Source organism: Acyrthosiphon pisum, chromosome X (genome assembly GCF_005508785.2).
Source record: "Acyrthosiphon pisum isolate AL4f chromosome X, pea_aphid_22Mar2018_4r6ur, whole genome shotgun sequence".
NCBI lineage: Eukaryota > Metazoa > Arthropoda > Insecta > Hemiptera > Aphididae > Acyrthosiphon > Acyrthosiphon pisum.
In genome coordinates this window covers 25,189,461-25,202,956 of record NC_042493.1, presented here as the reverse complement: position 1 = coordinate 25,202,956, position 13,496 = coordinate 25,189,461, and the positions used below count along the sequence as shown (strand labels likewise).

Here is a 13,496-nt window from a genome sequence, read left to right as displayed (position 1 = left end):
ACACTTTTATATTGGTAAAAATAACAAAAAAAATTGATTGATTAATTCATTAATTATATGCTTCGGAATGTAGTTGTCACAAATTTACAAGCGTTTACTCGTATAATGTACCATGTAATTTGTCATATCTCATAACTTGTAAGTAACACATATTATAATATACTGTCATACTGATAAGATAATATATCGTTACACCACACACGACAAAAATATTAACTATTAAGCAAAGAACCGTGACGCTCATGTATAAAGGTAATTCCAAGAGAAATGCATTAATATGTTAGATATTATATATTATATAAGATTTTATGAAGTTGACATAGATGAAATGTATATAGAAGTGGAATACCGTTCATTATGTCTAGTTTACCAACAAGTGTATAACAAAACTATTGAACTGGAATAACTAGACCTTTAAAATTATATGAAGTATTGAAGTTCATGATATCACGAGACATGGTTTCTTTGTATCCAAATTTATATACTTTGTATAAAATATTTTATACACTTCCAGTCAGCAGTGCACTGTAGAAAGTACTTTTAGCCGTCTAAAACTTCTCAAAACATGCCTTCGCTCAAGTGCTCAACTATGACTGAAGACCGGCTATCAAATTTGGTCATATTGAGCATAGAAAGCAACATAGCTCAAACCATTGATTTTGATAACGTAATAAGTAATTTTGCACTTATGAAAAAGCGCAGAAAATTATTCTAATGTTCTAGTTCTTTACTATTATTTTCATGTAGGTATAATAAAATATAAATTTTATAAATGTATTATTTTTGACTTTTTTATTGTATTAGAATTTAGAACCACTTTCTATATCTCTTGTGAAAATGAAATCAGTCATTGAAAACTAAAATAAAATAATAAACATGTATAATCCCTTCTTAAAATTATTTAAATATTTCAGTTAAATTTTTAAATTGAATATAAATTTTAATGCAACAAATACAAATAACAATTAATTAAATATAGCTTTACTACTAAAGCTTGAAAGTAAATTTTACATTTTACTTAAAAATTTATTATGACTCATGTAATATAGTTGAATGTTGAATGTTGTATATTGAATGTTGGTATCAAAATGTGATGTAAATAACTATAAGGTAAATCGCGAGCGCATCGGGCGAATTTGTAATACCTATAGTTGGTTGAAGTTTCTACACAGTGGCCTCTCGTAAGTACCTAAGGCAGACCCACAATTCTAAAATCCTGAGTGAAAAGCTAATAAAAATAAGATTATAAACAATACATTTATAATACGGTAAGGCGCCTCTTAGTGGCTATTATTTAAGCCTTAAGAGGAACAATTCAAAATCAAAAGGAGCCGTGGACCAAAAAGGTTGAAAACCACTGTCATATCATAATATATATATCTAATATTAACGCGAACCCTGACGTATGGAATAATTCGTTTAATAATAAACTTTGAAACTATTAAAACATATGAAAACTAAAAAACAATAAATAATAATTATCAATAATATTACAGTTTACATAGAAAAAAATTATGAAAACTAAAATTATATTTTTATTATAGAATTTAAACTTTGAAGACAAATACATAAGCCATAAGCATAATATTATTTAAGTAAACTTCCAAAAGTAAATGTCTTATCTTCATCATTATTATATATATTATTTATATAACATATAAATAGATATAGACATATTATAGACATAATATACTATATTATAGTATTGTACAACATAGTATCATACATATTTTTATATGCAATATTTGCATGATCACTGAATTCAATAACGGGGCTCCTGCAGGGTCGGGTAAGCGGGGACCTCATGCAGTCGTCCGAGCCATTATTTTTGAAGCGAGAGATAAAACCTAACTTAACCTACAGTAGCACAATTATTCAAAAAAACCTCCTTCTACTTGTTACAATGTTACTATTATAATTGTTACTTGACACTTGCAGTTTGCACTAGTATGCACTATACTCTCACACTATATAATATAATAAGTAAGCATCAGCGGCGTATTTAGGAATTTCTAAAGGGAGGGGATGAGGAACTGAATGACATAATATGGAATAGTGGGGGGCCTCAATATCATTTTCGAAGACCTATCCATAGATCATAGATACCCCAAATGTATGGGTTGGATGAAAAAAAATTGTTGAGTTCCAGTTCTAAGTATGGGGACCCCCAAAAAATTTTTTTTCTATTAATTTTGTGTGAAAATCTTAATGCGATTCATAGAATACATCTACTTACCAAGTTTCAACAGTATAGTTCTTAAAGTTTCGGAAAAAAGTGGCTATAACATTATCCGATCGGACGGACAGACATGACGAATCTATAAGGGTTCCGTTTTTTGCTACAGAACCCTAAAAATGAAAAAGTTTTTCCTACAAAACATAGAAAAAAAGGATAACGAGTTGGAATTAGTATTCAAAATTAAAATTGAACTACTGGAAGAATGGAAGACAAGTATATCTATCATTATATTTATTTTTCGCCAGCTTATAGGTCAACACTAAATGCATGAAAAATGCAATCGTTTAGAGCCGCGTCAACTCTTAATGGCTATTGTATAAAAGGCAAACTTTAGGCAACTGAATATATCATCTCGTAACCCGTGGTCGCTTTGTTAATTGTTAGTCGTATAAACTCGTAAATGATTATTAATGATTATTATTGCGTGAGTGTAGATTCCTTACGCAGCTGTGGGTGGACGAGGTGACTACATTATAATATCATAACACACGTACGCACATGTACAGCAGCAGCGGCACGCATGTCATCGAAAATATTTTTGTACTTACGTGAGTATGCGACAATGAATAATGCCAATAAGCTGGCAAAAAATTAACATAATTTTAGTCTAATTTTAATTTTGAAAAAAAATTTAATTCATTATAATTTATAGCTTCTATTCTATTTTCTATGTTTGGTATATAGGAGATAGATTTACGATATATAATCGTGGACCACTGAATATTTTTACATAATTTCTTTTTTAATTGATGATAAACAACAACATCCTACAGCCCGCATTGATTTCAGATTTTTTATTTGATTTTAAACATAATGGTATAAAATTTTTAAAAAATCTATAAATTTTCTTTTTTTAAGACTTACCAGCTAGTACCTACTAAGTTTTAAATTAAAATATTGAAAACCAAAGTTTAATGCGCGCTGTAGAATATTATCCTCTATCAATTGAAAAAATTATCAAATTTGATTGATTTCAATAATTAATATTGAAAATAATAAACGCATATGTTTTTAAATATGTATACATACCTACGTCGTTATGAGCGGTTACATTATTTATTTTTATTATTTTTGTTTTTACTTTCATCATACACACTGAGTGAAAACTGCAAAAAGATATACGCAGTCAACGTATTCAAAAATATTAAAGATACATATTATGCACGATTATTTTTTAAATGCATTTAAAGTTCAAATTTTGACAACATTTATCGAAGTTTTAAAAATGTTCAAACTATTTTTTGGTTAGAAATTTATAAAAGTTCTTTTTTTAATAACTAACATTAGAAATTTTAATAGAAGATTCCCCACAAGCTTTTCTACCTTCGAAAAAAAAAGTTTACTTAAAAGTAAAATTAATTTTTTATGTGTATTTGAATTTAATATTGTTACGATATTGGATTTTCACCGGTAAATTAATGCATTTTGATGTATTTTGTTGTAATTCAAAAACAAATAATCTTATTCTTATTGACCGTCAAAATGTTTCACCAAATGTCAAAAAGATCATTTTAAGTTTTATAAATGCATAAACAAAATTCTATTTATATCTAAGATATAAAAATGTAAAAGTATAGATTTCCCATAAGCTTTCTTATCTTAAATAGACAAAAAGTTAACCGAAAATTAAATCATTTTTTTTATGAGCGTTTAAAATTTAATTTTTTTCGACATTAGATATTATTCACCCGTAAATTAACGAATTCTCCTATCTAACGATTTTCTTATTTTGTTGTAATTCAAAAACAAATAACCGTAAATACCTACTTCAAATTTAAACCAAATTTTTAATTTATCATTTTCTATAGGTACATGATAACATTTTCAAAATGTTTTGACCTATTTTTTGCTATTCGTAGATATTTGAAATTCTCAGGTGTGAGTGTCACTACTGATCAGATAGTAGGCAATTTGTATGCATCGGTAAAGTCATCACAGAGAATAGGTACCTATTTCGAGAACTGCTGTATCAGACGAAATGCAATAATATGTAAAATAATATACTGAACATATTGAAAATAATAATATGTATACGACGAAGTGACGAAAAACGAGATTGTTATATAATTGGCGAGTGATGACGTGTAAGCTCACACTTAAAATAATAATATATTCGGCTACGGTAACTCGTAAGTATTAATTGTTACAGCCGTGTGCGTTATCTTGTCGAAGTGGTTATCGGTTCAATTATTCGTACTTACGGTATGCTATATAGAATTCGTAATATTTAATGATTAAATTCCACTCAGCTTTTAAACGTTCCGATAACATATTATAGTTACCTATCCAATAGCCCGTATACATTGCGTCATGCACTCATGCCCATCACCTATGTTCGATACACGTGAAGCCTTCACAGACTGTTTATTTAGTAAGTATTGGTATACTTCCAACATAATATTATAATCGTTCTCGTCAAATGCAAACCGTTGTGGGTAATACATCGCCAGACATCATCGGTCGCGAACGCAGTGCAGAATAACCGGTTGGTGAACCTATATATACTATTTATATTCGATATTATATTATTTTCATCACAACCTTAAAAGGCAAGTAATTTTCTTATAAAAATAATCTAATTGGTTTATATTTACTTCCAATATCAGTTAAAACATTTAAGAAAATGTAAAAAAAAAAAATTGTATTCCAGTTCTAAAGATTTAATTTTGTAAATATTAAAAAATATACGTTTTAATATAAGCGTAAAAAACCGGAAAACTCCTAGTGTTATGTAGATTTCAAAGTAATTCGATGTTAAGTTCCTGTAATAGACGGTTACGTGGCCTGGATTTACGCAATTCCAAAATCCAAACCACCGAAATTATATTTAAAAACAAAAAGATGAATATATAGTCGCGTATAGTATGACTCGAATAATACCTATAAAGAATAATAAAATTATAATATTATATTTATTGTATATCATTATCTTATAATATGCTGTAATTGACGAGATTGTTTTCTCTTTGAAAATATATTGTTTTATACGTTCTTTTTATTATATGAAATATGATTTTTTTTTCATACTATTTTATAATGATTGTATCTAAGTTTTAAAAGTTAATTTGAATTTAAATTACACAAATCGATATTCTTTTATTAAAATTATATTTGTATTGAGGTATTTTGTTTTGTCTGGCCTACCGAAAAAATATTTTAGTTTCACAAGTGGTAATGGATGTGTTAAATTTAAATTCAATGCTAAATCATTGTTTTCAAAAAGATTCTTAGCGGAGTCATTACGTCAATCATTATTTCTCTAGTTTTTTTTTAAAATTATATTATATAGCTATTCTCTATAACTATTATTAGTACCATATATTATATATTTGTATATTAGGAAATGATCAAAGATGGAACAGTTCGTAAAAAAAAAATATGGGCAACTGCAGGGTATCATTTTGCTCAGTGGTGGATCTAGAATTTTTTTGTGACTCTGTTGTACATTAGATGTCTAGAGGGGTTGCTGTAACGAGTGTGTTAAGTTTGAACTCAATGATATTATGAAATCATAGCATACGAAAAACTATTCTGAGCAAAAACGGTCTGTCAGCTTATAATATGTAATATTACTAAGGGCCATTCTTACAATGTCCGGTAATGTGTCGGTTAACGCTAACCGACTGATAACACATTTTTTACCGGCAGAATTCGGCCGGTTAAGTGTCGGTTAACTTTAACCGGACATTGTAAGAACGGCCCTAAGTAGATTTTATTATATTATAAAATATGTTATTAAATTAATATTTAATTTATACATTAGAAATTAGTAATACGATATGTTGAAATATTTTTTTCCAAAAAAATTGCATTTGACAAATTTAATGTCATTGTGTATATAATATAATAATACATTTTAAAAGGTTCAAGAACCCACAAATAATTTTTATTATTTTGAAATTACAACAAAATAACTCAAATCGTTATTCTTTTTATGAAATTTGACATTTTTGATTTTTTTTAGTTTTTTCTATAAATTCGATAAAAAATGTTTTCAACTGTCAAAAAGTGTGGAGTATATAGTACAAGGTTCCTCATAAATTTTTATTATATTATTTAATTAATAAATAGTATTTTATGGTTTTTGAGTTATCTTAGAATAAAATTACCTATTACAAAAATTATAGAGGATAAAAAATTTAAGGCACTGGTGCAATAACCCATTACGTCCACACTGTAAATGTTTTCAGAAGACAAGAAAAACTTTCCGTTTTTGTTGTTACACATTTTTAAAAAGTTTGAAGTACTAATTTATACAAATAGACCGCATTAATAATTATTAAACAATAAATTGTTATTATAGAATATGTAGTTTTGTGCAAAAATCTGTTCAACATACCGTATTATACAATTTATTAATTGAAAAATAAATTACTTATAGCAATAGTATAAATTGGTATTAAAGTATCTTTATAAATACCTATTATTGGCTAATGTAACGTCTTCAATCAAAATCATTTTTCATATAGGTAGCTACGATGGTTTATATTTGTATTCAAATTTAACACATCCATTAAAATTATATACTCAACCTCTAATCTCTATTATACTATACAGCAGTGGTATTTTAGTTAGAAATAGAGAGGTAATGAAATTAAAGATTTATAAGTATTATTTTTAGTTATTAATTTATTAAATATATTTTCAAAACATTAATTAGCTTGACGGGCCGGTTCAAAAAGCTTGAGTGGCCGGAATTCTCCGCGGGCTGTATAGGTTGGAGAGCTACAGCAAAGCTACTTCTCCGGTTTTTCAATCATACTCTTAGATTTGTTCATTTATTCATACATTTCATAGCGCCCTTATACCTGCATTGATTTATTTCGAAATTTTTATCAAAAATGTGTACATTTTCCACCGATTTTTTTAAAAATTGGAAAGGCCCATGAGCAAAATTTAAGGTATTCAACTGAACTGGTAATTCTTTTAACAGATATTTTGTGTTAATGATGCATGCGTCCTATTTTGAGTCTTATAAGTGGCATTCACTAAATATTTAAATATTATATGCAACAGGTATACTTATTATTTTTTACAAACTGCCTCGGTAACTTGGACCATTGGCTATAGAAATCTTAGCTTAATTACCATAATTGAGGTATGCACACTATTGAAATTTGCAACTGGTGAGCGAAGATTTGCTTTGTCATACGTGTGTAAGACGGAGATAACACATGCGGGTACCACGTCACCTTAAGAAATTTTAGTGTATTAGTGGTAGTGGAGTATAGATTTTTATAGATAGGTGGTTTATACTTTATATTCCTATTTTATGTAGGTATACTAGTACAACGCACGCATTTACGCTGTTTTCTTATGATAACTAAATTTTTTCACGCAGTTTTTCGTGCTTCGTCGACATGCAGGATTCCACGGTGCTCAATATGAAAATGTACCTGTTGGATGGAAGTTTTATCAGTGGAATTTTGCCATACGTTGAGTATGACAGCGTCATGAAACATCCACTTTGGGGTTCTAATTTGATTTTTAACAACGAAGAAGCTGTTGTTAAAGCTCACAGAGACTATATCAGAGGTTTGTTATTTTAAAAAAATTCACAAGATATATACTGCAGTAGAATGTTTTTATTATCCAGAAATCTACTTCTGTGTTACAGCTGGAGCGGAATTTCTGACCACCAACACTTACCAGGCGAGTATCGAAGGCTTTCAAAAATACTTGAACTTAAACTATGATCAGAGTTTCCAATTGATTAAAAAATCTGTCACAATTTGTCGGCGAGCAATAATGGAAGAAAGTTCTGGTGAATATCAACATTTTTGTACTGATTGGTGATGTAGGTAGCGAATGAAATCATAATATTTTCAAAAATATTGATGATTTTGCTCCGAGCTCTATTTTAGGACAATTTCTAAGGGCCCCCTAGAAATTCCAGATTTATATATTTGTGTGTTAGGTTAATATACATATGATTGGGATTACTCGGCGTTACCCATTATAATCAGGGTATTTATTTATTCAGGTTTCGAGTTTTCGGTGCTGCATGTATTTGGGAGTTCAAACATCAGAATAAAAAAAAATTAAACACACTTTTGAGTGTTAATAGCCGTTATTATACTGGTTAATATTGGTTAATGTGCATATTATCCATGGATGTTAAGTAGTTCAGAAAAAAATAATTTTGTATAGGTAGTATTTTTGTTAGATATATATTTTTTTAATTTTAATTGTTTAGCCTCTTCAAAAACATAGTAACCTATAGCATTGTCACTGCAAATACTATAAATAATATTTATAGTGGTTGGTCACTGACAATACATAGTTATTAGTTGTTGACACCAGACCATACCTGACTATCAACACGTCAATATCTTATATTTCTATTTCATTCTATATTAGTAATTTAAATGTATTCTAATACTAATTAAGTAACTAATTATAACTTAAATAGTTCAATATCTGGAAATTTGGTTAAATCAGAACTTATATTAGATTATATTATAGAATCCAATTTTATTTTTTAATTATTTTAATAAAATATTTATAGTATTTACTATTATTACCTCCGAATGATTGTATTGGCCTAATATTTTTTATTAGATATTAAACAAATAATTAACTACAAAATTTAACTAACTACATAAAATACATGCACAATTATATATCACATGAAGATTGTAAAATAAAAAACTATTTGGGTTTCAGGTTAACCAGAATGTTTCATTCGGGTTTTGTAGTGAGTATAGGTACTACCCACACCGATATCATGAATTTGAATGACTTAGGTTGGTTCTAACATTTTGCAATTTTCTGTGACAATTTTTTTTTATCATATCGTGTTATGATGATTGAGGGGCCTGACATCATAATTTGTCCCTGATCTCGAAAACGATGGGACTGCTGTGTTAAATTTTGCTATAGCTTATAGTTAATTTACAGGGAGGACAATTCGAATAATGGGATCTGTTGGTCCGTACGGCGCTTCACTGTGTGATGGTTCCGAGTACAATGGAAATTATATAGGCAAAATTGATTCAAAAGATCTGTACGATTGGCACAAGCCTCGGATCCAAGCACTGGTTGAGGCTGGTGTCGATGTAGTACTTTTTGAAACAATTCCTTCGATCATCGAGGCTAACATTTTGCTAAACATATTGGCCGAGTATCCAAATCAAAAAGCATGCTTGTCGTTCTCGTGTAAGGTAATTTTTTTTTAATATTACAACCCCCCACCACATAGGATAACTTATTCAAAATCAGAACCATATTGTACCAAGTGTTGACTTGATTCAGAAACAGGTGTTACTTAAAAAGATTTTCTTGTTATATTAAAATTTAAAAATATTTATGATTTTTTTTAAACTGATATTATTTTGTACCTTTTATTTGTTTGTAGGACAGTGAACACTTGAGTCACGGAGAAACATTTGCAAGCGCTGTTGAAAAATTCTGGACAAATGATTCACGAAAACAATTAATTGCCATAGGCATGAACTGTATGGACCCACAACTCATAACACCACTTTTGACGTCCGTAAAAACTGAGAATGTCAATTTCATAACTTATCCAAATGGAGGTGGAGTATGGGATGCCGTTAAAAAATGGTACGTGTAATTACTAGGTAGCTATACTAAGTATTTACTCTTAATTGATTTTATTTATTAATTTGACATATTTATATAGCTGGGACAATACTCAAATGTATCAAGTTTCTATCGACGATCTAAACTTGTGGAGTGAAAAAGGTCTGAAAATAATTGGAGGTTGTTGTAACACTGGTGTAACAGAAATATCACGTATCAGAAACTTAATTGACAATTTATCTTCCTAATGCAAACACCTAAATATGTATTATTATTCATTTTTGAACTAATATTAATTGTAAGTTATTCTATTGAATATAAGATATATCATGCTACAATATTTGTTTAAAAATAAAACATACGTCTATTGGAATTAACTAAATATACCCGCTATAATATCTTTGTATTAGGTACTTAATAAATAAAATTACACAAAAACCTCGTTTTAATGTATTATTAATTACCTAATGGCAGGATTCTCGATTGTAAATAATTTAGGGTCCTTATGTGAATTATAAAATTAGAAACAATTTTCAGTTATTTACATATCAATAGAGCTCAATTTTCTTTTTAAATTTATTTAACTTATGAAATTTTAAAATATTTTTTTATTCACTTTTATTTTTGTAGATTTCAAATTTCCAACTTCACTAATATACCTATTACACCTAAAAATATTACATAGGTAGGTACCAGGTTATAAATAGAAATTAGTTACATACAATTATTGCAAGTTGCAAACCGTTATAATATTCAAAAAAATCATAGATGTTTTCATTGTAGTAATTAATCATTTGAACAACTGAGTTCTTTTAAATTAACTATACGTCATGATTTTTTTTGTCAAATATAATTATATAACTGTATAATCATAACGTTTGCAAGCTCTGGTATAAAATTACATTTGAAAATGCCATTGTGTGTACTGTGTATAAATTATAATAGAATAATTTAAAAGTTTGAAAAGTACACACAATAATATTTTTAAATAAGTAATTACAACAAAATAACTAAAATCGTTGTTCGTTGTTTAAATATCTAACTTCGTCCAAATTTGAACTTATAATATCTATAAAAACAGTGTTTATATAATATTTTTTTTGGTTACAGTATGAACTATTTGTGTATCCTTGTTTTAAATGTTCAATCCTTAGCTATGAAAATTGAGCATTTTAAATAAAATGGTACATTTTTAACTACAAATAAATGTACACATTTTTGAAATTTTGATGAACTTTGTCATCAATTGCACATTAAATACTGATATAACCTTCGTATATATAACCTTGTATTTGATTTTCAAGTTTTTTGACGAAGCATAAAATGGTTACCGACTCTATTTAAAAAAACCAATAAAAATATAAATTTTGTTGTGTCTATAAATAGCTCAAATATAATCAAAACATTTTTAAATTGTACTTAAAATTTTCATTGTAGGTACTCTATACCTGTATTATAAGTATCACTCAAAAATATTCCTACTCATGAACCCCTTAAAAAAGATTCAGATCCGTCCCTGTAATGAGTTAACTTGAGGTATTCATGATAAGAGTTATAATTTTATAGACTAATGTATTTTGCAGGAAATATAGTGAAATTTAACATAATCTCATTAAATTATTGTTAATTTACAATTAAGATTTAATTTCTTAGGAAAAAGGAAAATAATTTTAAATCGAAGGAAAATAATTAAACTTTAATTGTTTTGAGTTTATTATATAAACTATTTCAAGCTTTTAATACATTTTCGCTAAATCCTATCCAATCGGTTTATGCGAAATTGGTGACTATTATAACAGCTGGTCCACTAAACTGAAAGAAGATTGTTTATTTTAAACTACAGAATAAATTCGCGTGGCAGAAAAATAAATAATTATATACTCATACGTAACTTACATATAATATTATAGGTAAATACTGAAATACTTGTATATTCTACAATTTTTTTTGCAATAAGTACATTTATTTTGTAAACATTTTACATAAACTTTTATCACTAGGTATATATTATAATATAATAATAATAATAATAATAAAATTAATTTGATCCCGATAAAAATTCAAATATACTAGAATATATTCTAATAGTTTATTTGATAATTAGTTACGATTGCATAATATAATTCAACTAAATATTGAAATACATCCGAATTGTGTTAGTTCTGATTAACTTAATACATTATTATTCATCACTAAAAAACAATTTAATATAATAGGTAGGTAATGACTAATGTCTAATATTACAAGTGTGTTAAATACTTATTAATAATTACTAACCCTAATATAATAATTTAAATTCTGGTAGGTATTAGAACATTGTTTTTACGATTGTATAATATTATATACATGACTTATGAACATGTATGTGTACAAAATGAAGTTCCAAAATATGGATCTATAAATATGATAAGGGGTGCTTAATTTTAGACTTATCACGATCTTAATCCCTTTGATTTTTTTGTTAGAAATATTAAATATATAATATTACAATATTTATAGTCTATTCGCATAATACCTACGTATTATGCATAGTAATTAATAATATAATCATCATATATATATATATATATAACATACCAAACAAAATGTTTGGTTGTTTGGCACTAAAAAAACATATTACATTTTAAACATAAAAATTAACGCTATTTATAATCTTAATTCATAGAATTAACAGGTACCTATATAATATTACAATATATAAATTGAAAAATATTAGTTTCACTTACTTAACTTAATATTACAATATCTACTAAAATCGAAACATATTGCCAATTAGTTCCCTTATAAATGATGTAGTTATAGACCCCTAATAGCTATGTAAAAACCTGTATTCAAATTATGCTAATGATAACCCAAAGCTCATTACTTTATTCTTATCACAGAACTGAGTATAATAAGAAATAACTAAATTAAATTAAAAATTATTATGGATAATTTTGGTCATAATAAAGGCCTGGACGGCTACCTATTTTAAAATTGACTATTCATTGCTACGTATTAAGATATAATAAATTATTAGCTAGGCACTAGACATTTTCTTATTCGTGTATATTAAACCTATCATATCTGTGAAGTGCTATTTAAAATTGTAATGTTGTGAATTAAAAGACAATTTTCTATTAGTACCTATTATCATTTGAAAATTTTCGTTTTCGCTTATAGGCACGTAGTGTAATTGCCTATAATTTTTTCATCAAACCATTAAAATAATAATAAATATCGCACAAAATATGATTTTATTTGCCTCGAGCATGCGCACGGTACAGACATGCAGTCATTAATTTTTGAAACATAAGATAGAAACCCATACGTTTTTGATCACATGAAATTAGATAACGTTCAACCAAGTTTTCGGCGGCCGACAGCTTTAAACGTATTAAGTGATTTATTAGTAATAACCAACTCGGTGGTGGTTTGAAAAGATGTAAGTCGACCAGCCGGTATCATAGGTGAACGCGAATGGTATAAAAAAATAAGTACGACAATCTGAACGCAATATAAATATATATATATAACTTTTTTCTATCGAGAATCGATATCGTTATGGCCGGAATTTAACACTATAATATTAATAAATACGTGACGACTATATTAAATTATGAATCACAGGTTTAGTTTAAAAATAATAAAAACAATTGTAACGACTCTATGCCTATATACTCACAAACTATGTTCGTTTAGATCGGAGCAGTATAGTGACGTTCCATACAAC

At 27.5% G+C, this 13,496-nt stretch overlaps 1 protein-coding gene across 2 annotated transcripts; it reads left to right on the top strand.

Moving 5' to 3' along the window:
- Window positions 1-2,722: 2,722 nt before the first annotated feature.
- Window positions 2,723-10,228, top strand: LOC100168557 (homocysteine S-methyltransferase). Of its 2 annotated transcripts, none has more exons than XM_016804343.2 (6): window positions 2,723-2,787; window positions 7,581-7,774; window positions 7,857-8,003; window positions 9,140-9,402; window positions 9,597-9,805; window positions 9,885-10,228. In XM_016804343.2, the coding sequence occupies exons 1-6, from the start codon at window positions 2,738-2,740 to the stop codon at window positions 10,030-10,032; spliced, it is 1,011 nt and encodes a 336-aa protein (XP_016659832.1). In that variant the 5' UTR covers window positions 2,723-2,737; the 3' UTR covers window positions 10,033-10,228. The 2 variants fall into 2 exon arrangements, with proteins under 2 accessions (XP_016659832.1, XP_016659833.1); XM_016804344.2 differs by lacking the exon at window positions 2,723-2,787 and adding an exon at window positions 4,631-4,788 and having other exon boundaries at window positions 9,885-10,222.
- Window positions 10,229-13,496: the final 3,268 nt, after the last annotated feature.